Below are 25768 nucleotides of genomic sequence, written 5' to 3'. Positions count from 1 at the left end.
GTCACGTTACTGCCACCTTGTAATATTGGTGAGCTGTCATCTAACTTCAGTCTAGAGCAGTGGTTCCCAACCTGGGGTCCGGGTCCCCTCAGGGGGGCGCCAAAGATCACAGAAGGTGTGCCAGGATTTGTCTGCTCTGAGGTTGTCAAAATTAGATTTGCTCAAGTAGAACTGAAATCTAAGGCTGTCAAAGTTGACAGGATAATAACTCGTTAACGCAAATTAGTTTTTATGCCACTAATTTCTTTTACGCAACTTGCAATTTTTAGGTTGTAGCGGGCTCTAGCTTCGGTACCAACCATGTCATACTAGCTTGTCGTGAAGGAGGCTAAATAACGCTCAAAACTTACGCAAAATTTTGGCGAGGAAAAACTGTCATGGCCATTTTCAAAGGGGTTGAGGGTTTCTGGACAATATTTGTCATTGTTTCGTGTTGTTAATTGATTTCCAATAATAAATATATACATACATTTGCATTAAGCAGCATATTTGTCCATTTCCATGACAAATCTCCCTTTAAGGTACATTTGAACAGAAAAAAAATGTGCGATTAATTTGCCATTAAATATGTGAATCGATTGACAGCGCTAATAATAATAATAATAATAATTTCCAAAATTCACAGCATCAGTTTTATATAATAAAATATTCTGCTTCAATCCATATTTGTTGGCGTTTAGCCTTTCAAAAACACAGGCTGCATAGGATTGTTTCCGACTGTGATCCCGTTGTGAAGTCCAGAAGGCAAAATGTATTAAAAGAAATTCACAACATGTTTTTATCTAACGAAATATTCTGTTTCAATCCATATTTGTTGGCATTTAGCATTTCAAAAACACAGGCTGCATAGGATTGTTTCCGACTGTGATCCCGTTGTGAAGTCCAGAAGGCAAAATGTATTAAAAGAAATTCACAACATGTTTTTATCTAACGAAATATTCTGTTTCAATCCATATTTGTTGGCATTTAGCATTTCAAAAACAACAATTTGGTCGGTTAAAAAACTGTTTGCTGTCCCGTTTGCCGCACACAAAGAGAGAAGCGCACTGACGAGTTCTATCCATTAAAGAAAGCTGATTTATTAAAAAAAGAGTAACTCATTTAATACACTGAATCGCTTTATTCAAATTGAGAGGATTTTGTTCAAGGATTTGTAATTTTATTTAAGGTGATGACGTCAGAAAGGCTTTTCTTAGATACATGTAGGGGGGGGCTACAAGGAGAAATAGCCTGGGAACCACTGGTCTAGATGATGATGTTATGATGTTCACTGCCGGCCGCACACAAATGAGCTAAAAACAAACGTTCCAGCTGATCACGTCAGCATCACATAGGTGGTCCATGTGCGACCCAGTTGAGGCCGCTTCATCGGCGCCCCAGAGGGTATGACACATCACAGCTGACCACGTGACGCTCCGCCGGGCGCCGTGTGACTCACTCTCACACAGCCACGAGTACACACACAAACAAACACACACACACACACACACACACACACACACACACAGGGATGAACTGTTCATACACCAGTCCAGAGGCTACTCCATCAACACTTACCAAATCATTGCTTATGGACGTTTTGACCCTAACGCCGGGTAAAAAGAGGCTCTGACGCCGTCAGGGTTGGGGGTTTGATTCCCAGAGGAGACAATTGGGCTAAAAATAACTGCACTCATTGAAGTGGAAGTTTGGATAAAAGCATCCACCATCAGTACATCATTCCCAAATGCACTTCCCTTAAGTATATCGCTTTGTTGTCCGGCCATCTGAGGTGACACTGAATTATCTTCTAACTGTTAATGTTGGGTTATAAAATAACCACATCATGTGTTTACAAAGAGAGTCCAGTATGACCGCCTTACGATGCTCTGTTGTCCCTCGTAGGAACACGGCATGGACGACCCGCCCTGCAACTGTGCCAACAGAGTCTCCATTGAGTACCTGTCTGAGGGACGCTACCGACTGGGAGACAAGACTCTCTTTATTCGGGTGAGTGCTCTGAACACTCACACTCACACTCACACTCACACTCACACTCACACTCACACTCTCCCTGCAGTGGTAGCAGACGATCCAGTCAGTCAGTAAAGCCTGATTTATGCCTGCCGCATCCGTGAGGTTTGCGAGTGTTCGTACATCCAAAGTGGACTCACACCATCAGACACGGCCACCTGTAAACACGCCTGGGCGGAGAAAATTTTGGAGCTTTAACAATGTCTGTTTGCCGCGGAGAAACCCGCGTGAAGTATAAAAGATCCAAGCGCTTCCTCGTCACGATTCCACGTCGGCTCATGTCCGTGCGGCCGTCCTTTAGGAAAGTATAACCGAAGCTTAAGGGGCCCAGACACACCAAGCCGAAGTCGAAGGCCACGAATTACGTCGCCTTCGTCTTGGCCAAAAAGTTGCACTCGACCTCACCGCAAAGACTACAGCCGACGGGGCTATATCCGTGTATCGGAATGATCAGATGAAGATGAAAAATGAGAAGAGCCTTCTGTGTGTGTCCTCTTGACTTTACTCGTTGGCTTGCTTTCCTCGCTTCCGTTTCTCTTCTCGTGCAAACGTGATTCGTTTAAGCCAAACGGGCAATCAGAGTGATTTCTCTCACCGACGGTGCAGGACACACGGAAAAAAACTAGGCCGACAGACGCTCACCGACAGCTCCAAACTGTCCGATGACCGACCGTCGGCTTGTTGTGTCGGGGCCTTTTAGACGTCCTATTCAGAAGTAGCAGCCTGGTTGTGCCACAGCTTTTGTAATAAACTAATATCAGGGTTCAATATTAGTATTAATCTGAGAAAGAAGTTATATTATTATCTACTGTAGCAGTAAATTAAGAATCCAGTTGCTGAAGCTGAAGTACAGAATACAGTACAACCATAAATACTGTGTTTATATCCTATTAAGATACGTGGTCGGATACACTCTAGCTGCTGCCACTGTGTGTGTGTGTGTGTGTGTGTGTGAGCTCTGGCAGGACTCTTCACTCCATCACATTGGACACACGTAAGCTCGTTACCCGGTGGCGGTGGCGGTGGATTGCGTTAGGGCGGTGATTACATCATAATTACTCTGCTGTCTGCGGCGCCAGGCCTCAGGACAGACGGATCATTTATAGATCTGCAGCAGCTATTTTGGGAACGAATACGTCACGTTGTTTGTTTGTTTTTTTACGCCAAATAAAATGTACATTTTTCGAGGACACTTACAGATGGATTTGTTTCCCTCCACAGATGCTTCACGGGAAACACGTGATGGTGCGCGTCGGCGGCGGCTGGGACACGCTGCGCGGCTTCCTGATGAAGTACGACCCTCTGCGCGTGCTGCAGTTCACCACGCTGGAGCAGAAGATCCTGGCCTTCCAGAAAGGCCCCCCCGGCCTGGGAGGTCACCACGGCAACGCAGCTCCGCCCCCTCCTCCCGACATGGACCCCCTCGCCGCCGTCAACAACCTCATCTCTTCCTCGTCCTCGTCTTCCTCCTCCACCTCGTCGTCATCCTCTTCCTCCGGCACGGCCTGTAAGTCGCCGTCCGTGACCGCCGCGGCTCAGACGTGTCGGTCCTACGCCGCCTCCCCGGTGTGCACGCCCACTTTGCCCAGAAAGGGTGCCGCGGCGCCCAAGAAGAACCTGCAGCTCACGCCTTCGTCCCCCAGGAAGCCCACCCAGCTGCCCCTCCCCGTCACCACCAAAGGTTACTCCTCTCTGCCCGCCACGCCCGTGGGAAGCTCCTCCAGACTGTCTCCCAGCCCGGGCTGTCAGGGCATGCAGGTCCACCGCAGAGCTCTGACTCCGTCCTCGGCTCCGTCGGCTCCCGCAGATCCGAGCCCCGCCTCCAAACTGAAGCTCAGAGCGTCGCCGCACAGCGCCGCCTCTCAGCCCAGGAGCCCCGTCTGCCCCGAGCCGTCTTCCAAATTCCCCAAACCCTCCAGCCCCTGCACCTCGCCCATCTCCTCCTCCGTGCCTCGCCCCGTCACCGCACCGGTACGGGTGCCCAACCCTAAAGACGCCCGGCCCCCGACAGGCGCCAACCAGCGCTCTCGCCTTTCACAGCGCCGTGCCGGCTCCCCGGCCTCGCGCCTCCGTCTGGAGGCCAGGCGGGTGCGGACAGCCACAAGAGCCGCGGCGACGCCGACTGCTCAAACCCGGACCCCCACCCCCAGCTCACGGACGGCGTCCCCGGCGCCGCCCAAAGCTACCGGCTCCGTGCCCAAGAGCCAAGAAGTCACAGCCAAAGCCAAGGGGCCGGCGCCAACCAAGGCGGTGGGTGCCCCTCAACGCGCCACCGCTACCGCCCCCGGGCGGGTTGCTGCCGTCCCTGGGCGGGTCGCTGCCGTGCCCGGGCGGGTCGCTGCCAACCCCGGGCGGGTCCCTGCCGTCCTTGGTCGGGTCGCTGCTGTCCCCGGGCGGGTCCCAGGGCGCAGCGCAAGCCCGTCTCCCGCCAGCAAAGCCAATCAGAAAACAGCCGCTACGGCACCGAGGACGGGGCGAAAGCAGGCAGCCACTACTACGAACCCCGTCAACGGGAAGTCAACACTAAAACCCGAAGCGACTCCGGGACTAGGACTACCGCTGGTGCCGCAGAAAACCAGCCCCAACGTCAAAACCGTTAAGAACGAGCCCGGCGTCGGCAGGAAGATCCCACAATACAAGGGCCGAAGTGACGACCCTTATTTTGAAATGAACAGCAGGAGGAGACAGAAGACGTAACGGGATGGGACGGTCTCTGAGGACGCCGCCAAAGCCAGCCGGCTGGCGCTCAAAGCAGCACTTGTTGGAACTCTTCTCATCACTAATCCTCATCAAAAAGAGTCATTTTTTGTCTTCAAATTTATTTTCGTACGTTATTTAACAGCCTTTTTTTTATTATTTTGAATCAGTTTTTTAATCCAGGGTCAAAGGTCAAACGTGTCATGCTTCGTTTGTCTCGTCTTTGTGGTGATTTAACGGTCTTTTTTTTTTTAACCCGGTTAATGCTAAAACTTGCACAATGTTTACATTTTCACTTTTGTTACATGTACAACTGTTACAAATGACTTATAGAGAGAACACATTCAAACACTAACCTCAAAGCTCATGATCACAGGAAACAGCCATGATCCAGCAGAAAGGCACTTCGGCCAACATTTGCAGGAAACGGATCAGTTTTTCATTTCATGGCTCCGGAGTCCTGTTTTCTCCAAACAGGTTACCAAAGTTGTTCAAACTGGAACACGAATCATTGTTTCTGATGATTTATATTTACTCCCCAGTGAGAACGTGCATTCTACTGGCGGACGGTCAGACGTGATACTCGTGTCTGACGTTTGTATAAATGATATCTAGGAAGGGAGGTTTGTATCTTTGGCGCCAAACAAGGCGTCATCGGGAGCGGATCTTCCCCGTCGTGTGCCTTCATCAGAAGTCTCTGAGCGGCATTAGAATGTATTAGACGATCGGGGGTGGCGGGCGGCGGGGGGTTTTAAAGGTTTTTACTGATTTAAAGAATTGCACAGTGCGTACGAGCTCTTCCTCCTCCGAGGAAAGGCCGAGTCGCAGACGAACTACTGATCAAACGCCTCTTTTTCTTTTTAACAGAAAACACTAGTTGGTATAGATTTTACATGGTTTCTAATGTCTGTGTGTTTAAAAGTCTAGTTTTCTATATGTGGTGTTTGTGTATGTGTGAGTGTATATATAAATATATATGAGGCTTTTTGTTCTTGTTTGGCACTTTACAGAAACCGCCGTCGTTTGTCAGGATTTGAATGTTGATTCTTGTGTCTTGTTTTTTTCCGGCTACCCTTTTATTGTCATTTTGATTAATAAATGGACAAAACAAAGATAATTTCTCGTCTGTTTGTTTCTGCTGACGCACGTTGCTGCTACAAATGTTTTGGAGGATTTGTTTCCTTCCTCTAAAGCTGTAAAACGGTCTTAGCCTGGATACCAAACAAAGTCCTCTGAGTACTCAGACTGTGGGAAAAAGTGCTCAACAATATGCAGAAGAATCCATAATTATGACTCATTGATAAATACAGATGAAATACTAATGGAAACTGAGTGGAGGAACAGCGCCGTCCCGTAAAAAGATCCTGCACTGCCTGTGGTGACGCCACACATTTTCATTTTGGCTGATTGGACCTCAGGACTGTGAAGGTTTGTTGCATCTGTTGGGGCACGAAGAATTATTGCAAACCTGTGCAATAACAAAAAGTAGGAGTGGGAATGTGCCAGGGGGTTAAAGAGGTAAATAAAACATGAAGAAGAAGTCAAGTAAATAAATGAAAACAACTCACATATATCAAGAAAGCATTCGGGGTTGGTAGAGGGAATAATTAGTTGCTCATTTCATTTATGAACATTACATACTTGGATGATACAAATATTTTTTGTTATATCCTGTCAGGATATAGTGACCGTTTTATAAAAATAGCTTTTTTTTAATGATATTTGCTCCATTTCTACCCTCTGCAGCTTTAATGGGCTGGGTTAAAAGCTTTTTACTTTTCTATTATGGTTTCATTCAAAGATAAAGAACATTGAAGACATGATTCAGTGTTAACGTCAGGGTTGGAAATGAACTTTTTTTGTGTCCATCTTTCACCGTGGCTGGTGGATTCCTAGATCTACCAGCCACTCAATAGATTACCATTGTCTTTTTTTTTTGGCTGGTGAGTGAAGCAAATCTAGCAACCACTTGCATATTTTTACCAGCATTTGGCTTAGTGGCTGGTGCTCATTTCCAACCCTGGTTTAACATCATCACACTTTTGGAGATGGCATTTTGACCTGGCATCACTTCCAATATAGTTCTGACCATCTTCAACCTCTGCAGAGGTCGAATCAGACAGAATGAGTGAAATCACCTGTGATGATGAGAAGGCCCTTTAATGACAAGTCCTCCAGATGTTAAGCTCTGCTGCCTCCTAGTGGCTCTAAAGAGACACTACATCAGGGCTGAGTTACAGTGACTAGGTGGTTGTGATTTATGTTGGATTATGAAGAGATGGGAGGAATAAATGAACTCTTTTTTAATCACAGAATGTAAACTACACCAGCCAACTTCTCTTTTTATACATCCCCATGATAAACAACAAAAGACTTAATTTGTTTTGTTCAAGTCAAACACATTGATAGATGTGGATTTCTCCCAAGTGTTCATCATCGTATAGCATCACAGTGCTTTTCCGAAATAAGGTCCCATGGTGGTCCACCGGAAGGGGCGGGACTTCGCCTCTCTGTTCACATTACATCAAAACCAAAGGAAAGATCAGAAAGCTTTTACCTGTAGGCATTTATTAAATATCAAAACATGTTAAATTACTATTGACCTCATTTTTTCATAGACATGTCTGCATTTTCTTTAAAAAGTCACAAAACCAGAAAATGGCTAAATAAAATACTGACAGGCATTTACAGGCTTGAAGTGGAAGGTTTCAGCAGTTGTTCTCCGTGCATTGTGGTCTAAAAAGGCTGAGCGTGAAACCCTGAGAAAGGTCACGGTTTAAAAAACATTCATAATTAATCAGCAGAAAAATTAAATACATTAAACTCCAGTGTGCAAATTACAAAACAGACCGACCGGACCGCAAAGTTCAGTCCAATCAAAGACACACCAGCGAGCGAGAGGTTAAAACATCTGTCCTGACAGAGAAAAATACAGATTTCTTATTCTGTTTAAAGGCTAAACTGTGCAATATTTATTCAGTTTGTCAGTTGTTTGTGACCGACCTGCATCCTCAGTATACTGACCTGTTTGACCCCATGGTACGGAAGCCCTGAAAGGCCAGCGAGATAATCTTTTTTTTTCTTCTGGTGATCCATTTATTAAGTCTGATCTAAATTATTTTCTCTCCTGTGTTTATGAATTAAGAACAGATGAAAAAAAAAATGTTTTGCCAAGATAATCTTTCTAACTTTCTCTTTTTTGGTGGAAAACAGTTGGAAAAAAGTTTTTTTTGTAAAAACAAGTGAAACAATTTCAGTTTCATTTTTCTAAGTATTTTTTTTTGCCTCTGTGTGAAAACAAGTAAAACAACTTTACGCTAACTTTTCTAAGTTTCTTTTTTTCCTGTGAAACGGGTGGAAAAAAAATGTCAGGGTGATTTTTCTATATTACTTTTTTTCCTGTGTTAGTGAAAACACATTTTTAGGCTGACTTTTTTTCCTGTTAGTGAAAAAAAAAAAGTTTCCTGTGTGAAAACAAGTGAAAAAAAAAATTTCCTGTGTCAGTGAAAAAAAAATCAGGCTGATTTTTAAGTTTTTTCCTGTGTGAAAACAAGTGACAATGAATTTTAGGCAGATTTTTTCTTTTCTTTGCCTCTTGGTGAAAACAGGTGGAAGAAAACCACTACCCCATGTTCTACATCGGACTAAGCGTTCACTTGTTTCACAGAAAAAAAAGGAACTTTGAAAGATTATCCTGGAAAAAACATTTTTTTCAAGTCATAAACACAAAAAAAATAATTTAGATCAGACAAAAAAAAAATTCTCGCTTGCCTTTCAGGGCTTCCGTACAATCATGACTTCCTATGGCACATTTAGAGTTTAGTCTAAGACATCGAATCATCACACAAACTTTATCTGTTCAATTAAAAAGCTTTAAATCAACTTTAAGGTACGCAGTAGTCTTCATTAAAGTCTGGCCTGAGTGTGTAGTTTAAAACTGAGTGAACGCAGTTTCTTTAGATGCCAGCAGGGCGACAAAAAGTAGATATCAAATACGTTGTTGCGTCAATCCAACAGATAAAATGCCTCACTTTGTTAAAAGTTAGTAGTTTGTGACTTTAGTGCAAGAAGCAACAGACACCATAAAGCACCAACAGCGACGTTTCAGACATTCAATGATAAAACTTTAGTTCTTCATGAACAGTTTCAGTGGTTAAAATGTCTTCAAGTGTTAAATAAAAGTGGCGTTCAGGAAAAAAAAGGTCACTGTCTTTGTACGAAACTTTGTACGAGATTTTAAAAAATCCACCTGGAGAGTGTCAGCGGTATGATCCCTCCCTCTTGGTGCTGCGTTTCTACGTCTACGACCGTCTTTCAGTCCGCTGATCTGGGGACAACATTCCTCCAGATCACCAAGATCTCTCCACAGTTTATAAAATGCATCACAGGGATCTTCTCCTCTTCTCGGTTCAGACCCCGACTGTTAACGTGTAATCCGAGGGGCGCCTCGAGGTTTACAGGAGCAGTGGTGTGTGTTCTCCGGCCGGCTCCATCCTCTTGGTGAGCTGCCGCGCTCTGGCCAGGAGGCGGTTGGGCAGCGGGGGGAAGTGGTGGCTCGGGTCCAGGACGTTGGTCGTGCGCCGCTCGCGCTCCTGCAGCCACATGAGGTACGGGCTGGGCGGGAAGAACGGGCGGCAGCGCTCGCGGTACAGCTGCAGGACGATGCCGCAGACGCCGAGCACCACCCACACCGTGATCATGACGTAGTCTGGTTGACGGGGAGAGGAAGAAAACAACAAGACGAGATGAGACACAAACATTTTGAAGTTTGATGGCGTTAAAACTGAGACTTGGCGTTGTGAACTCACCGATGGCTTGGAAGGGCACGTCGGTGAACGCGGCGCTGTAGTTGTTGTTGAGGAAGCGTTTGAGGATGTTCAGCGTGATGTAGGACAGGCTGGTGTAAAAGTAGGCGTTGACGCCCAGAATCACAGCGTAAGCGCCGACGACGCCGCACGTGATGATGTTACCCTAGCAACACAAAAAACAAGATGTTCACAGCTAGACCTAGAAAAAGTATTGCACTGTAATTCGTGTATATCCCACAATCGATACAGGAAGGAGGTCGAGGTGGATCAAAAAACACCTGACTTTCATCCAGGAGACCGATGTCCGTGTCCCGTGTGAAACCAGAAGTCAAACACAATCTTTTCCTAAACCTAACCAAGTAGTTCCCTGTGAAGACGGAAGTTTATTTTGAAAAGACCGTATGCATTTAACTCGTGGATTTTGTTAAAGGAATGATTCATGTTTCATGTAGAGTATATTAGACCATGTCGTGATTGGGTTTCAGTTATGTCGTGCTATTTCTTCACTTATTTAAAATTACTTAAATTACTAAAATCATTGTGATTATACCGTATGTCTAATTATTCAGCGCAGCTTATCACTGTGTCATTTCTTAATGTCGCCACTAGATGGCGCCAGAGTGAAGAGCTTAAATCTTACACATGTTGTATGTGAGTGGGCTGAGGTGATAAATCTGTTACCTCTCTGGGCCAACGCACGAAGAAGAGCGGAGCGACGATCATGATGCAGCAGAACGTCACCCAGAAAACCGTATCCGAACGCCTGAACACTTCGAGGTCACCTGGATAGAGACACACAGAAACACATATACAGTATTTATGAAATCATACACATGTGTGCTGGGGTCATGTTAGGGGACCACACCAGACGGCAATCCTACCGAGAGGAGTGAAGAGGACCGTGGAGGCGATGAGGAAGCCGAGCATCAGTCCGACCACGATGACACAGGCCATGACTGAACCGAAACGCCACCAGCTCATCACCAGGAGGACGCCGCCCACCACGCCGATCACCACCGACACGGCCAGACAGACTGCACAGAGAGATAGAGAGAGAGAGAGAGAGAGAGAGAGAGGATTCGTACTGTGGGATGTTGAATCATATAAACGGCAAATGATCAAAGTAGGGGGGACAAAAACAACTCACTGTCGTAGTCCAGTCCGGTGGTCCGTGTGATCAGCACGAAGAAGAAAAACGTTCCAAAGCTAAATCCCATGCAGAACAACTCTACAGGACAAGAGGCAGAAACAGAGAGAGAGTCAATAAACACTTCACAGTAATTCATACATGCTTAAGTACGGAAGTTACATCAATAAATCAATGTTGACTTCTGGTTTCACACGGGACACGAACACCGGTCTCCCGTCTTATTTTGAAATATTTGCTCACAAATTACCAATTTCGTTGTATATAGAGGCAGAAAACAGAGAAAGAGAGAGTATATAAAATTCTTTACACTTCACAGTAATTCATATAAATATGCATAGAACCAGGACAGATGTGCCTCCAGCTGCTGGAAGTGGATGAAAGCAGAATAAACGCACTGTATCACGTCCTCTAACTCCGTCACTTCCAGATCTATCAGAACCACGGGCTGATCACAGTCACGGGTTGTAGTTTGGAACAAATACATTTCTGCATCACATGCGAGGGAGACCACATGAGAGGCAGGCCGGCGGCACCACACCCGACAAGCTGAGTTTCTGATGATCATATCTACAAATACAGTGGAAACCGCTTCTGGTGATCACGGTTACAGTGATCGATCGCTTGTATGGATCAAAAAGCTTAGAATCATTCCTTTACAAATGATGTTTAAATAATTAGCTTGTAGTAATCAAGTGAAGTGTTCATTTGGGGTCCTCTCATACATGACAACATATGGAAAAACATTTTAAAACTACGTTAGATTGAATTTTGTTTTTTACTTTACGACCTTGATACTTCGCCTCGCGGACCTTCTGCTGTCCGGCTGGATACCTTGAGGCTGGTGCTGCGTGTGCACTGATATTTAGACGGGAAATAGAAAGTAATTTCCTCTGAATAACTCGGCACATGTGCAGACCAGCGCCCGTCTCCCTTCATGCCACTACCGGGCGAGAGAGAGCGAGGAACCAAAGGGGGCAAAGGTGGTGCCGTTCTGCATGCACGCTTGTGCTGCAGAAAACGGCCAAAATCGGCAATGAGGGGAAAAGACAGAAGAACTGCCAGTAAATAGCGAAGCGGTCTGTTTCAATACTTTGTTTGTATTCATGTAATAAATATACAAACGTATAATCAGCATGAGGAATGATGCACAACAAAAATTCGGTTAAATAATCACCGTCATCACCCGGACAGACATGATCACTGAAAGCGGTTCCCACTAGTACTTGCAATTGAAAACGACATGGCATTAAGTAAAAGTATCTTTGCTGCACTGTGTGTCAACACCACACCAGAGCTCTGCTTCCGTTTGACTCATTCGTTATGTTCCTACGAGGTAGTTTTGAAACTCGCAAACATGACCTCTGAGCCCAATAATCTATCCTGTTGACCCTAAAGTGAACTGTGTCTGGAAAAAGACGAGTTTAGGAGAGACATTACTCAGTTTCAGTTTTGAGTCAAAACAGAGTCCTATTTTTAGACAAACTTGTTTTCTCAGACTTGTAGACTTAAAGAGCTCAATGACTTTTTACTGAATCACATTCACAGGCTGAAACCATCCTTTATAGATTCCACTACTGTGTTTTGTTAAATGAAAAAAAGTAAATACACCACAAATAAAGTACAGCTAAAATCAAAGGCACATAAAGCGATGTCAAACTACTCACCAATTTTGAAGAATCGATGCCCGAAGAAGCAGACGAACAGGCCAGCCAAGCCAGCGATGGTGAAGAAAATCCTGGTAGATATCCTCCCTGAAAATGAAAATGAAATAATAATAATAATATAAATCATGAAAGCAGAGTAGCTGAAGGTCAAACCTCCTCTCATAACATTCCTTGCCTCTGCAAAAAGCTTTCTGCTATTTCTGAGGGAGTAAGACGTTCTTGTCTTTCATCCGGAGCCCACGCTTCTTCCTACAACCTACCTTAAATGCACAATATGCAATTTTTCTGCTGCTATGAGGTCTCTCAATGAAAACAATAACAGTTTGGTGACATCTTGAAGTAGTGTGGGATCATGGGATTTGTCAGATTCCTTCAGCGTTCGTCGTTCAGGAGTTTTTTTACCGGGAGCCAAATTATCCACAGAGGTCTCCTCGCTGATCAAAACCACTAAAAACACTGAATAAAGCAACTTCACGTTAAAAATCAGAGTTTCTCCGACTCTGTTTGATGGACACGGGACGTCCTGGAGGGGCTGCGAGCCGAGCTGCCACTGACGTTTGCTCAGCTTGATTCTCTGATAACTTAATATCCACACGTCCGATGACTAAAATCCTTCATCCGGTTAAAATAAAGAGTTAAAAAACGACCAAGATCTAAAAAGTGTATTGTTAAAACTGGATAAAAAGTCAATTTATTACAGTCTGGCAGACGAGAACAATGCTTAATTAAAAGAACATTGTTGTAAACATTTGGGATGATGTAAAAACACAACTCAACAAAATATATAACATGAGTCTAGTCGTTTTTAGACATTTTAATGTGGAAAAATTACATATTATACCTTTAATTAACCAGCCTTTATTGAATTTTTGGGGGATTTGTTGCTTTTTCTTAACTTAACTACTTGGTAGATAATATAATATCAAGAGATTACCGATCGGTTTGTTGAATCAGTTTTCTTCAGGAATATTTTTTTATGCATTTTTTATGCATAATTTAGAAATACTGAATATAAATGTGTTAGATGCAGTTTGCAAATGTCGTATCACTAAATTGTTTCATTCAAAAATTAAATTAAAGTTTTTCACAAATTAGTATTAAAACATTTTTTTTGTTTTATGCATGACGAAAGCAAAAAAAAAAGGAATAAATCCGACAAACGCAGGATTAAAACGATGGAATAATAAAGCAGCAACGGCTTCCAGAGAGCAACGCGTTCAGTATCTGAACTCACCGAGTGTTTGACAGCCGTCCAGAGTGGAAGCAAAGCTGCAGGCGTAGGTGTGGACGGGGACGTAGGAGGCCGACGTGTTCAACAGCGGGTCTCTGACGATGATCGAGTAGACGACGCCTTGCCCGGGGATGGAGTTGAACACCGCCATGGTCCTATCTGACGATAACAACGTCGTGACCTGCGGGGAGACGGAGTGATGGAGAGTTAGCAGCGAGTTGTACTTCTGCTATTTAAAGCTTCATATTTAGCAGATAAACATGGAACATAAGCAGTTAAAAAAAGGGTTTAATGATGGTGTTCTTGGTGCCTCACCCGTTTGCCGTTCTGCAGCATGCCCTGGACGTCGGCCACGGCCTGAACGCCGCTGAACAGGCTGCGCTGTGATAGGTCGTTCTCGGGCAGGAAGTACTGGTAGATGTCGTACCGCAGCCGCCAGCGCGTGTTGGCTTCTGTCGATTCGTCGCAGACCGGAGGAGTTTCTCCCCTGATGGAGAACGAGCAAATTCGTTTTAACACCACTAAGAGTGAAGATACTGGCATCATATGAAACTAAAAAACCTAAGGAATCCATTCGTACCAACCATGTCACACTAGCTTGTTGAGAAGGAGGCTAAATAACGCTCCAAACTTACGCTAAATTTTGACGAGGAAAAACTGTCATGTCCATTTTCAAAGGGGTCCCTTGACCTCTGACCTCAAGATATGTGAATGAAAATGGGTTCTATGGGTACCCACGAGTCTCCCCTTTACAGACATGCCCACTTTATGATAATCACATGCAGTTTGGGGCAAGTCATAGTCAAGTCAGCACACTGACACACTGACAGCTGTTGTTGCCTGTAGGGCTGCAGTTTGCCATGTTATGATTTGAGCATATTTCTTATGCTAAATGCAGTACCTGTGAGGGTTTCTGGACAATATCTGTTATTCTGTTGTGTTGTTAATTAATTTCCAATAATAAATATATACATACATTTGCATAAAGCAGCATATTTGCCCACTCCCATGTTGATAAGAGTATTAAATACTTGACAAATCTCCCTTTAAGGTTCATTTTGAGCAGATTAAAAAAAGTGTGATTACGAATAAATACTTTAATCGATTGACAGTCCTAGTTTAAATGTTATTTAACCGACACAATAAACAGAGAGAGAGTGAGAGAGAGAGGTGCTAAATCTGAAACTTGACATCATTGTGTATTATGTAATATCATTCTGTGTAACTCTGTGGTTCACCGGTGCACTGAGTGAACTGCAGTTGTGGGTCGGAGTGTGTGAAAGCTGACAATCAGACATGTAGCTGTGAGGTGTATTCAGCACATCCGCTTCATGCATGACTCAATCCTGTTTGTTGTATCTTTAATCACAGACTGTGACTTTACATCGCACTAAACAGCATAGTAGACTTTTTTCTGGAAGTTTATCAGTGTTTTGTTTAAGAAATGTCAGTGAAACTTTGGGAGAATACTGCTAAATACAAATGTGGAAGCATGAGGAAGGAGAAAGCAAACTATTCAAAAGATTTAATGCTTTGTTTTTGTCCTCCCTCAATTTCCTTTGTGCATTTGCTTCGTCCTAATTCCATTAATTCTAAGCAGGTTTTGAATATTTCATGTGTTACCACCTGAGTGTGCTGCTGATGTACACTAATGTCCCACAATGCACAAAGGAAGTAGAGGAGCTGCACCATGTGAAGTAATTGTGGACGTGGCGAGACAGCTCCATGAACACCCAGAAAACAACAAATAAGTATTAAATCTTTGGAAAAAACCTTTTGATTTCTCTTTATGAAGTTTAACGCAGCTGGACCTCAATGATCTATAAAGCGATTATTGGCATCTCACAACAATTTTGTTGTTCCAAATAAGTCTGGGAACGGCTGCTAACGTCCCCGAGACTTACTGTGTGTCTCATCTCTGTAAACCCAGACGCTCGAAAACTCGCTGCTCAAGAAAATTGTATTTCCCATGGAATTGGTGCCATTTTTGGAGTCGACTATAAATATCAGGCTACACTAATACAATTAGTATTATACTATTTGGAGAATTAGATTCCAGTGCTGGCTGCATAGAGGATTGTTTCCGACTCTTGTGATCCCGTTGTAAAGTCCAGAAGGCAAAATGTATTGAAAACATGTTTTTATCTAACGGGATATTCTGTTTCAATCCATACTTGTCGGTGTTTAGCCTTTCAAAAACATTTTCACTGCTGTCATAAAACTGTTTGCTGCACATAAAGGGAGGCACGCACTGAGGAGTTATATTAATTTAAGAAAGTTGATTTAATACAAAAAGACTAACTTTAATCTGATGAATCACTTAAATAAAATTTAGCAAAAAACAGCAAAAAACAATAAATCAGTAAAAAATAAAATACAAACAGAGGGATCATAAAAACAAGAAACATCTGGGGATAAAATATATTTTTTTTAAAAGCAGAATAAAATGGCCAGAGAGGGATGATAAAAACCAGCATCATATTAATTATTCAAAAACACTTTCCTGTAAAAGAAAGTTTGAAGAAGGGATTTAAAAGATGGTAATGAAGTAGCGAGTCTGATTTCAATAGGCAGAGTTCCATAGTCGGTTCATTTTGTCACTTTTTCAGTGCGAACATATGTCTCAGTTACACTTTGTGTGGACTACTTGAGTGTAACACAACTCGGGTTTTGGATATTAGATAGCCTGGTAGGTGTGCTCATCATGTGATGTCCTCACCTGACATAATAATAACAAATTACACCAGTCAGACATGCCAAACAAGTTAACTGAAGTGAACTGACTGGCAACTGAGGACAGCCAACAAAGGATCCTAGTATTTGTCCAAAACCACAGTTGGTAATGAGCTGAAAATTAAAAATTTGCCACGTTTCATGCATGTGGTTTGGCCTTTCCAAATTGTCCTAGAATGACACAAAATCCCCTCAAGATATTCCTTTCCAAACCACAACAGAACTGCAAAAACCTCCCCAAAAGCATTCCTATAAACCTCAGTAGAGATTTACAAACAGTGGAGTCTGTGCAGCTTCAGACTGGCAGGTAATGACACAACAGGAAATGGTTCAACAAGTGAACGAGTCCTCTGTTTATCCGCCCCGAGACGGCATTCTTGAGAAAATGAAGCGAGTACTATCACCCATAGAGGATGAGGAGGAGGAGGAGGAGGGGAGGCTCATGCAGTCTTGTGCAAGACTCGGTAGTGAATATAGACGTGTGAGTGTGGCGGTAAGAGAGCGCGAGATCATTTCAATGCAAATCCACAGAGATGCGGTTTGGCTGCAGGCCCTGGCAGACGTGATGCGAGCACAGGGTTTGTGCTGCCTACAGCTGAACCGGCTGAACAGGAAGTTGACCAGCCAGTCTAGTGTGTTGTTACCTCTCATATCCTAAGTTTGCTGGTGCAAAGCGGATCGTGGTCTCGTAGAGGTTGTAGTGGATGTAGACGTTTGGGTCGATGTCCAGGTCGGACTCCATGTTACAAGCTCCAGGGACCGGATCTAAAAAGAGAACAAATTCATTCTCAGAAGTTGGTTTCGGGCATGTTAGGACAACAGAGGGCAAAAAAAACACTCCCCTGAGGTTTACAGTGGCATCCTGCCATGTCAGGATGACTTGTTCGTTAGAGTGTTTCAACACACTTAGAAGGCAGATGGGCAACCATACAGAATCAATGCTAGAGCTGCACGAGCTTCCTCAAGTCAAAATCAACTGATTTGTATCTGTTTGTAGCTGTAACTTCCTTATTTCTGACTTCTCATGCAAGAAAGGTTCAAATCAGAGAAGTCTTACAATTATTTGGCAGTTTGGGTCAAGTCAGCTCACTGACACTCTGACAGCTGTTGTTGCCTGTTGGGCTGCAGTTTGCCATGTTATGATTTGAACTTATTCTTTTATGCTAAATGCAGTACCGGTGAGGGTTTCTGGACAATATCTGTCATTGTTTTGTGTTGTTAATTGATTTCCAATAATAAATATATACGTACATTTGCAAACGAGCATATTTGAGTATTAAATACTTGACAAAATCTCCCCTTAATGTACATTTTGAACAGATAAAAAATTTGATTTAATTTATGATTAATCACGATTAACTACGGACAATCATGCGATTAATCATGATTAAAACTTTTAATCAATATATATATGTATACTCTTGTAAACTTGCATTAAACTCACAGTACTGTATGTACTCTGTATACCATAGGGATATAAGTAGGTGTTCGAAATCTGATGTGTGAATTTATTTTACTAATTATTATTTATTTATGGATACTATTATTATATTTCTTATTTGTTTATATTTTATATTTTAATTTATTTTATTTTTTAATATTTCTTATTTATTTTTTGATTTTTTTAAATTAGTATCATTATAATTTTTTCTCCTTCCTTGTTTTGGAATACTGTTTTTCAATTTACAGTTATTATCTGTTATTATATGTACATATTACTTTATTTGTCAGGTTGTTGTAGTCATTTTTCTTAAGGAGACAATAAAAAGTATGATTAAAAGAAAACAAAGAAGAGAAGCCTAAAGCCTGGTTTATGGTTAAATTCCGTCATTGTGTCTTTCGCGTGGTGCTCGAAGGCTATGCAAGTTGTTACGCTGCTTAACATGATCGCCCGGAAGAGTGTTTAGGAAGAAGTACCGGTGCTAGAGTATGGGAGGATGACCCCGGTGCCCGCCACAGTGTCCTCGTTAAGAGAAGACAGGAACAAGGAGAGGGACACTTGGCCCTGCAGGAGAGTCGACAGGAGCCCCGGGTCCACCGCTGTCAGAGAGGAACCCAGAGCCGGCATCTGAACCAAACACACAAAGATCATCTTGTCAGAGGAAACATGCGAAATCAAATAAACAGAACGATTAAAAATCACTCTAAACAGTAAGAAAACAAGAGTCGAAGAGGCTAAGTGGATCAATAATTTCGATAGGCTTTTATGGCAATCCAGACAAAAGTGGTTGAGATATTTCAGTCTGGACAGAAATGGCGAGACAATCTTCTGCCAGACAGCAATAAATATTTTCTCTTCTGAAAACAACACACTTTAATCTCATGAGACAGTGGTGACCAAAAAAAGTCAACAAAAACGCTTGTGACTGTTGAAATCCAAGTAATGCAATGAGACCGGATTAATTTGTTTATTGGCAGAGCAAGCGAGAAGTTCAAATAAGTCCAAGGGTTCACAGATAACTCACAGAGAAGTCTGCTGATGTTCAATGTTGTTGTCTACAAATCCCATGAAAAGCCTAAAACAACAATGAATATATCCTACTGACAAGTATTGTGTGTAACAAAGCCTCTGTGCCAAAGAGCTCCATTGTTGTCATGTTCCTTTATTATGATAAACATGGTAGTTTATTAATCTTCAGTTGAAAAATAGACCCTAAAAAAAACCACTATTTATTAATTTTCATGATATTTGCTGACAATAAGGAAAATATAGAATAACACCAGCCTTATCCTTTAAATAACTATAATATGGTATTCAATTGGTTTGAAAAATGTGAAAATTATTGTGTTAAATATAAATCCATACTTAAAATAATGTTCAGCAATTCAACCAAAATGTGTTCTGAGCGTTCTTGACAGCAGAATGAGGAAATCACTGAAGTGTGTAACACAGTGCACCACATCCTGGGCTGGTGAACTCAACAAAAGGATGTGTGTTACCAAATGGAAAGAAAATAACATAGCAGAAAAAAAATGTAAACTAGAATTAGCGCCTTGCGGTTTTACGCCTCCGCCAACCAGTCAAGTTGCTGTTTGACTTCCATGTCTGTCCAAAATGTCATCGCTTAATCATTTATGGACTTGCATTTATATAGCGCTTTTCTAGTCTTCCGACCACTCAAAGCTCTTTACACTACATGTCAGCATTCACCCATTCACACACACACACACACATTCATACACTGATGGCAGAGGAAAGGTGCCAACTTTGCCCATCAGGATCTAATCTAAATACTCATTCACACACACACATGCATGTAATGTTCAAATGTTTTTAATAAAAGAGTGCGTGTTGAATTACATGGGATTTATTGTTGTGTTTTTGTTTTTTTTACCGTGGTATCGAATTGGTATCGTGAATCGTGTAAATTCACCGTTATTGGTATCGACTACTAGATTTCTGGTATCGTGACAACCCTATTTACCAGTGAGCATCAGCTGAATTACTGTTGTGTGACGTCGAAGCGTTGTGCACACATAGTATGACTCTCAGCCCCAACTGCTCACACAACTACTCCATTGTTTGACACTCATCTTGTTGTTGTTGTCAGACGGTGCTGGAGTGGGCAGAGAGATACTCCATGTGGTTTTCACTGAATTGATCTAATACGCCACAGAGGTAGAGCAACTGCAAAACCATTATAATCACAAGAGGGATCAAACTATCAAACTACTGTGGGTTCAGTTTATTTTAAACTTGCTGAAGAGTTTTAAACATCTGGTTTGTTAACCGGAAGTAGAAATGGACAGTCAGCATTGGCAGCGATAACCACACTGGCTGATAAAACAAATAAAAAACGGATCTTGTGGTTTGCAGTGAGTGAGAGTGATGCAAAAAAAGGAAAAGGAAATGAGTGAAAGGAAGATAACAATATAAAAGGAAAGTGTGTAGTGTGCATGTCCTTTCTTCTTGTCTCGTACTGTTTCCATCACCAGAAACAAAATGATAAAGCTGAACTAAATTAGGCTATCCGTCCGTCTCCGCAGCGTGGACCCAAACCGAGCCGTCCCCCCTGAGACTTCTGGGACCGACGCCAGAAGGTTTCCCCCTTTAGGGCCGCCCTCATGACCAGTGGACTGTACGTCAGCTGACTCCCAGCGGGCTGGCCGGACGACCTCGCTCACAAAGCCTCATTCATTCATCAGAGGTAGATCTAACTTGCCTGCTCATACATGAACGCATGTCTTTAATTTCACAGTTTAGTTTGCATTTCTACTGTTGCCACTAAAAGAATCACTCGATTAAAGATGTGGAGAAACATGAAGGAGAAAAATGCCGAGGCGTTTGATTTGCTGATTTAACAGAAAATGATACATCTTAGACTCTTAACATCGCTGATCTTTCATCCTGCTAACCGACTTTACTGCCTCTACATCTTTAGAAAGACACTTTTAGAGCAGCGTCATGCTCGGCGCAATCTCTGTACCGTGAAGAACATGCCAGTAAACAGTACATGTTCTCAGAAACACCAGTGGTGCTATTTGAGGTGGAGCGAGCTGTGAGTGAAGGCAAGCAGGCAGAGGAGCAGAATACAGCAGAGGGGGGGAGAAATATAGACTAATGCAATAGTCAAAGCTGAGAAGTGTACGTCAGCACCGTCTCACCTTGTTGTAGGAGAGCGTGGCGTTGCGGTGCTGCGTGTGGAACTGCAGAGTGACGAACGCGACGTCCGAGGCGATCCTGGACACCACGGCCTGCACCGTCTCGTTCCGCGAGACGCTCACGTTCTGAAACGTTCCCGGCAGGAAAACAACCCGGTCTGCGTCAGACAGAGAGATCAGAAAAGTCTGATTAATCACATGGTATTGTTGCAGCAGATTGATTGTAGTGTGCTGCCTATAAACCGATAATCTGCTAGAGTCAGTGTCCCCGTGTTCCCTCAGCTGGATAGGCTCAGGTAGTATACAATACTGTGTTTTCTCTGTATAATCAACATCAACAACACCAAGCAACAACTGTGAATTCCCTGACATCACAGACAGCAGCTTTGACAGTTGGTGCTACGCCAAGTGGGCGACCTGGAACCAGGTCAGCAGCACATTCAGGAGGGATCTTACAGAAAAGGCTGAATAATGAAGCACACTGTGTTGAGTAATGACATAATACTATACTGAAGCAAGCTATCACCATTTATTCAATCACAGCTTGAAAGAGATCTAACAATGCAGTATAAACTTCTTCAACGTCCAGACTGCAGCGGGCTACAATTAATGTTTTTTAATTATTATTATTTCTGGCCTTTCAACCACACGTCAGCTGTTCATTTAAGATGTTTGTTATTCACCAAAAATTAAAAAAAATACTTAAAACTATGTATCATAATAAAATAGAGTGCTACAGTCCTAAAACCCAGAAATGAGTTAGCATTTTATTTTATTTTTTTATACTTTTCCCCTTTTTTCGAGGTTTTTTTCGTATTAACAACTTCAGCATTCAAAATTTGAAATAAAATTTAAAAATAAATAAATAAATATAAATATAAATATAAATATAAATATAAATAAAATAAAATAAAATAAAATAATAATAATAATAAAATAAAAAATAATAATACTAATACAAAGAGAAAAAAAATTATAATAAATTAAATAAACAAATAAGTTAATAGCATTTTAGCACTTCCGGTTCCCTTGTCTGGAAGTCAATGGGTATTTAGATAGATGCCTGAAATAAGGTCTGTGGTTAACACAAGCTGAAGAGATTTTGATGTTTTGTTCTACGACATAAAATACGTCAGTAAATATCCAACTCGTGAATTTTGAAGCCTTTACGTGTCTTGAAAAAGGCGGTTGCTAACAAGTGGCTAAACGAGACTACAAAACATCATCACGCCGACTCGTCCGCCTTTACAGCCTCGTTGCTTATACTTATAGCCTAACGTTAGCTTTTTTACTTCTGATTCTATTACATTCACACTTTAAAAATCATAGAAGTGGTGTTCATTTGTGGAGATTATCTTGCAGAACAGAAGTATCATAAACTTTTGTTTGCCACAGAGCTTATTTTCTGCAATAATCCAAAACCCAATGGAAAAATCCCATTGACTTTTTGTCGAGGGAACCAGGGCGATGCAAAATCCGTCATCCCTGCAGCACGCTATGTAACATTCAATGAAATAATCAAATAGAAGCTATCTGTCAGTCCTACTTCAACTTTCATCTGAAAACCTTTGGACCAGACAGTATTAGCAGAGCAGCATGTCATCCTCTGATCATGTGATTACGTCAATGCTGTCTTTTTTCTGTTCAAATAAAACAGTAATAATTAATCAACTATGGATGTTTTAACTCTTAAGTAACCAGTAAATGTCTAATCTGAACGGAATGAGCAAAAAAAGCACTGAGACTTGATTTGCCGTGTCATACCATGACCACTTCACATGATCTCGCTGCAACAGCAATGATCCGCTCATTAGATCTGAGAAGCACATGTAGTTTCAAAAAAGGACTTTTGCTATTGAACTGTCATTCTGTCATCTGTCACCTATAAGCAACTTAAACAGAAGACACTTTACCACACTATCATTAGTCCTATCGGCTATCCTTCAACTCAACTTATCACTGTGATACTGAACTTTCAGAACTGTTTATCTCTTTTAGAGCTGCAACGATTAATCGATAAGTTGTCAATTATAAAATTAATCGCCAATTATTTTGATAATTGAGTAATTTTATTTAAAGAAAAGTAAAAATTCTTTGATTTCAGCTTCTTAAATGTGAATATTTTCTGGTTTCTTTCCTCTTCTATGAGAGTAAACTGAATATCTTTCAGTTGTGGATAAAAAAAAACATTTGAGGACGTCATCTTGGGGCTTTTGATCAACATTTTTCACCATTTTATAGACCAAACAACTAATCGATTAATCGAGAAAAATAATCAACAGATTGATCGATAATGAAAATAATCATTAGTTGCAGCCCGAATCTCTTTCACAGATCACTCTGATTGATTTCAGGGGCCTTCAAAGTTTGAGAAAGTGCTGATAGCTGCTTTAGTTTAATGTTGGTTGACATGACCTATGACTTTTTCAAAAATAGAACCGATTTTTTACATTTGCCTTTAAGCAGCCGACTTCTATAAGATTCACACTTGTCCAAAGACTTAGACGCAATAGTATAAGGGCTACACTGCTTGGATCACATGTACGACCTTGTTCTATCTGTATGTTTGCTTATATGAGACATACGTTTGTCTCTCATACAGAGAGGAAGAATGTCAAGTATGAAAACTAAAGCCGTGTAGATCTGCTGCAGGTCACACGTGCTGTCTGATCCATACGGACTGTTTGCAGGTCAGACTCCAGCTCAGCTCAGGAACAACCTGCAGCCTTGATTTTTTTCTGACACGTGAACGACAGGGAAAATGAGAGCCAGAGAGGTCTTGTGTTTGGCAGAACGCTTTTCATATAGAGCAGGTCTAGACTGTACTCTATAATTTAGAGACCCAACAAGAGATCCCCCATGAGCGTGCATTGTTATACGACAATGGCAAGGAAAAATTCACCTTTAATAATGAATAATGTTGTAGAAGTATTCCTTATTTCATGGGCTATTTTGGTGTCTCATTTTCTGTGTCTCATGTTGTCAAACTACAGCAGAGATGGTAGAGCACAGACAAATCTGCTTGTTATTTCATGGTATTTTATTTATTTACCTATCAGAGTAAATACTCTGACTCTGTTTGGTTTCACTACCCCATTTTCTCAATAACACCCGCCACCTGTTTGGATCCAAAGGACTCTTTTGAACTTTGATTTTTCTATTCAACCAGATAAATCACAATGTTGTTACGCTGTAATATAATACATGTCAGTAAGACATTGACTATAAATATTAATTAAAAACTATGATATTCTAGTAACATCCACATATATGAATATCACAGAAATATTATACACAATTTTTTTTTGTTTTGTTAGAATCGCTGTGTAATGACCAAAACTGGACATTTGTCTCAGAGTTTTTGTGAGAAATAAACTGGGAAAAAGTAGTTCGGAAACTTGTGTTTGGTGGATTATTTCTCTGTTGTTCCAATGCTAATGGCATTGTATTTTACATGGTTGGAAAGCCTGTTTATTTACCTTCACAATGATGTCCAACTTGTAAAGATCATGCATTTGTGGGATGAGCAGCACAGCTGATTATGTGGGTAGCGCCCAAGAAAAATTGGGCCTTACCAATGGTAAACAGTGTATTCTCCTGTTGGTAATGAGCCAGTATAGATAAAAGAAAAACATACATACACAAAAAATAAATAAATAAATAAAAAGAATATACACAAGTAAAAAAAAAAATTAAAAGGAATAAAATAAAATATATATATTTGTTATAATATAAATGTATATGTATCCCTATATTTTAACTTTTTAATGCATTTTTACATACGTAATTTTTTAAAAATACATATTTAATGTGCATTGTTGGAGGGAGCATAATAAATAAATAAATAAAAAGAATCTACACTAGTAAAAAAAAAAAAATGAAAAGGAATAAAATAAAATCTATTTTTTTTAATTTAATATACATATAAATGTATCCCTATATTTTAACTTTTTAATGCATTTTTACATGCATACTTTTTTTTAATACATATTTAAATGTGCATTGTTGGAGGGAGCATGCTTCTGTAATTGTTGTGCACATGACAATAAATAAACCAATAAACTAAATAAATAAAAAAATTAAAAAAAAGGCTACAACAACAACAATAATAAGTGATTTACATACAGGAATCACACCTTAAACTATAGTTTACCTGCTCTACAACATTACCTAATATATAACCCTTTACTTAAAGGCTTTAAAAGTTGTATAAAAAGATAAATAAGGTTGTTAAAAGTGAAAGTATTGCTGAATTTATCATACCTAGAAACTCACTTTCCACTTGAGCTTGAACTTCACAGACCAGCAGCAGCAGTTGGCACCAAATCCAGAGATAAAGAGACATCTTCCTCTGCTTTAACAACACCTCTCTATCGGTAGAATCATTGGTAACCTCTCAGTCTCTTGTATTTTGGTAGTAGAAGTCCCTGCAGACGCAGAAAGCGACATGCTTGACAGGACTGACAGAGAGTTTGGCGGTTTCAGCCTCCTCTCTCTCTGCAGCTCTCTGACTGCTGGCTGTGAGGTTTCCGCGAGAATCACGCTGCAAGTCTCGCGATAACTCCCCCCTCTCCCTCTCCAGACAGTTTTAACTAGTTTAACTAATTGGACATTATCTAGGAGGGTCTTACTTCGTTTATATCTATGTTTTTTGATGTCCATTCATAACTGGTTGGGTTGTCTTTGTAATGGAAGGTAATCTATGGCAAACTCTAATACAAACTTAACATAGATAGGCTTTAAAATGTTTGTGGAAATAGTAAGCTCAACACTATACATAAAAAACAAATGGGAATCAGAGCTAAATATAGAAATTTTAGACGAAGAATGGTATAATGTAAATGTAACTATTAATGACATTATGGGATAT

The 25768-nt window shown here is 41.4% G+C and overlaps 3 protein-coding genes across 7 annotated transcripts in view; 1 reads left to right on the top strand and 2 right to left on the bottom strand.

Moving 5' to 3' along the window:
* The window catches only part of gas2l3 (growth arrest-specific 2 like 3), a 30622-nt gene extending 24795 nt beyond the window's left edge, over nt 1-5827 (top strand). For 2 of the 3 annotated variants that reach the window (XM_074626284.1, XM_074626283.1), the window contains 2 exons: nt 1885-1989; nt 3235-4850. In XM_074626284.1, coding sequence (XP_074482385.1) covers nt 1885-1989; nt 3235-4710 — 1581 coding nt within the window. In that variant the 3' untranslated portion in view covers nt 4711-4850. Of the gene's footprint in view, nt 1-1884; nt 1990-3234 lie in introns of all 3 variants that reach the window. The other variant, XM_074626282.1, reaches the window with a different exon arrangement.
* The window catches only part of coa6 (cytochrome c oxidase assembly factor 6), a 189822-nt gene that overhangs the window by 57414 nt on the left and 106640 nt on the right, over nt 1-25768 (bottom strand). The gene's annotated exons all lie outside the window — the stretch shown is intronic.
* tm7sf3 (transmembrane 7 superfamily member 3) lies at nt 7262-25407 on the bottom strand. Of its 3 annotated transcripts, none has more exons than XM_074626286.1 (12): nt 25174-25407; nt 20902-21056; nt 18214-18364; nt 16941-17061; nt 13879-14050; nt 13567-13744; nt 12333-12419; nt 10666-10746; nt 10400-10552; nt 10200-10300; nt 9519-9681; nt 7262-9418 (listed from the first exon to the last, which is right to left on the bottom strand). In XM_074626286.1, exons 1-12 carry the CDS (start codon nt 25241-25243, stop codon nt 9165-9167), a joined length of 1686 nt encoding a protein of 561 aa, XP_074482387.1. In that variant the 5' UTR covers nt 25244-25407; the 3' UTR covers nt 7262-9164. The 3 variants fall into 3 exon arrangements, with proteins under 3 accessions (XP_074482387.1, XP_074482386.1, XP_074482388.1); XM_074626285.1 differs by having other exon boundaries at nt 25162-25391; XM_074626287.1 differs by lacking the exon at nt 20902-21056 and having other exon boundaries at nt 25174-25306.

This window comes from Sebastes fasciatus, chromosome 23 (assembly GCF_043250625.1).
Source record: "Sebastes fasciatus isolate fSebFas1 chromosome 23, fSebFas1.pri, whole genome shotgun sequence".
Classification (NCBI taxonomy): Eukaryota; Metazoa; Chordata; class Actinopteri; order Perciformes; family Sebastidae; genus Sebastes; species Sebastes fasciatus.
The sequence above is the reverse complement of the archived record's forward strand: the minus strand, read 5'-3'. Positions and strand labels throughout refer to the sequence as shown.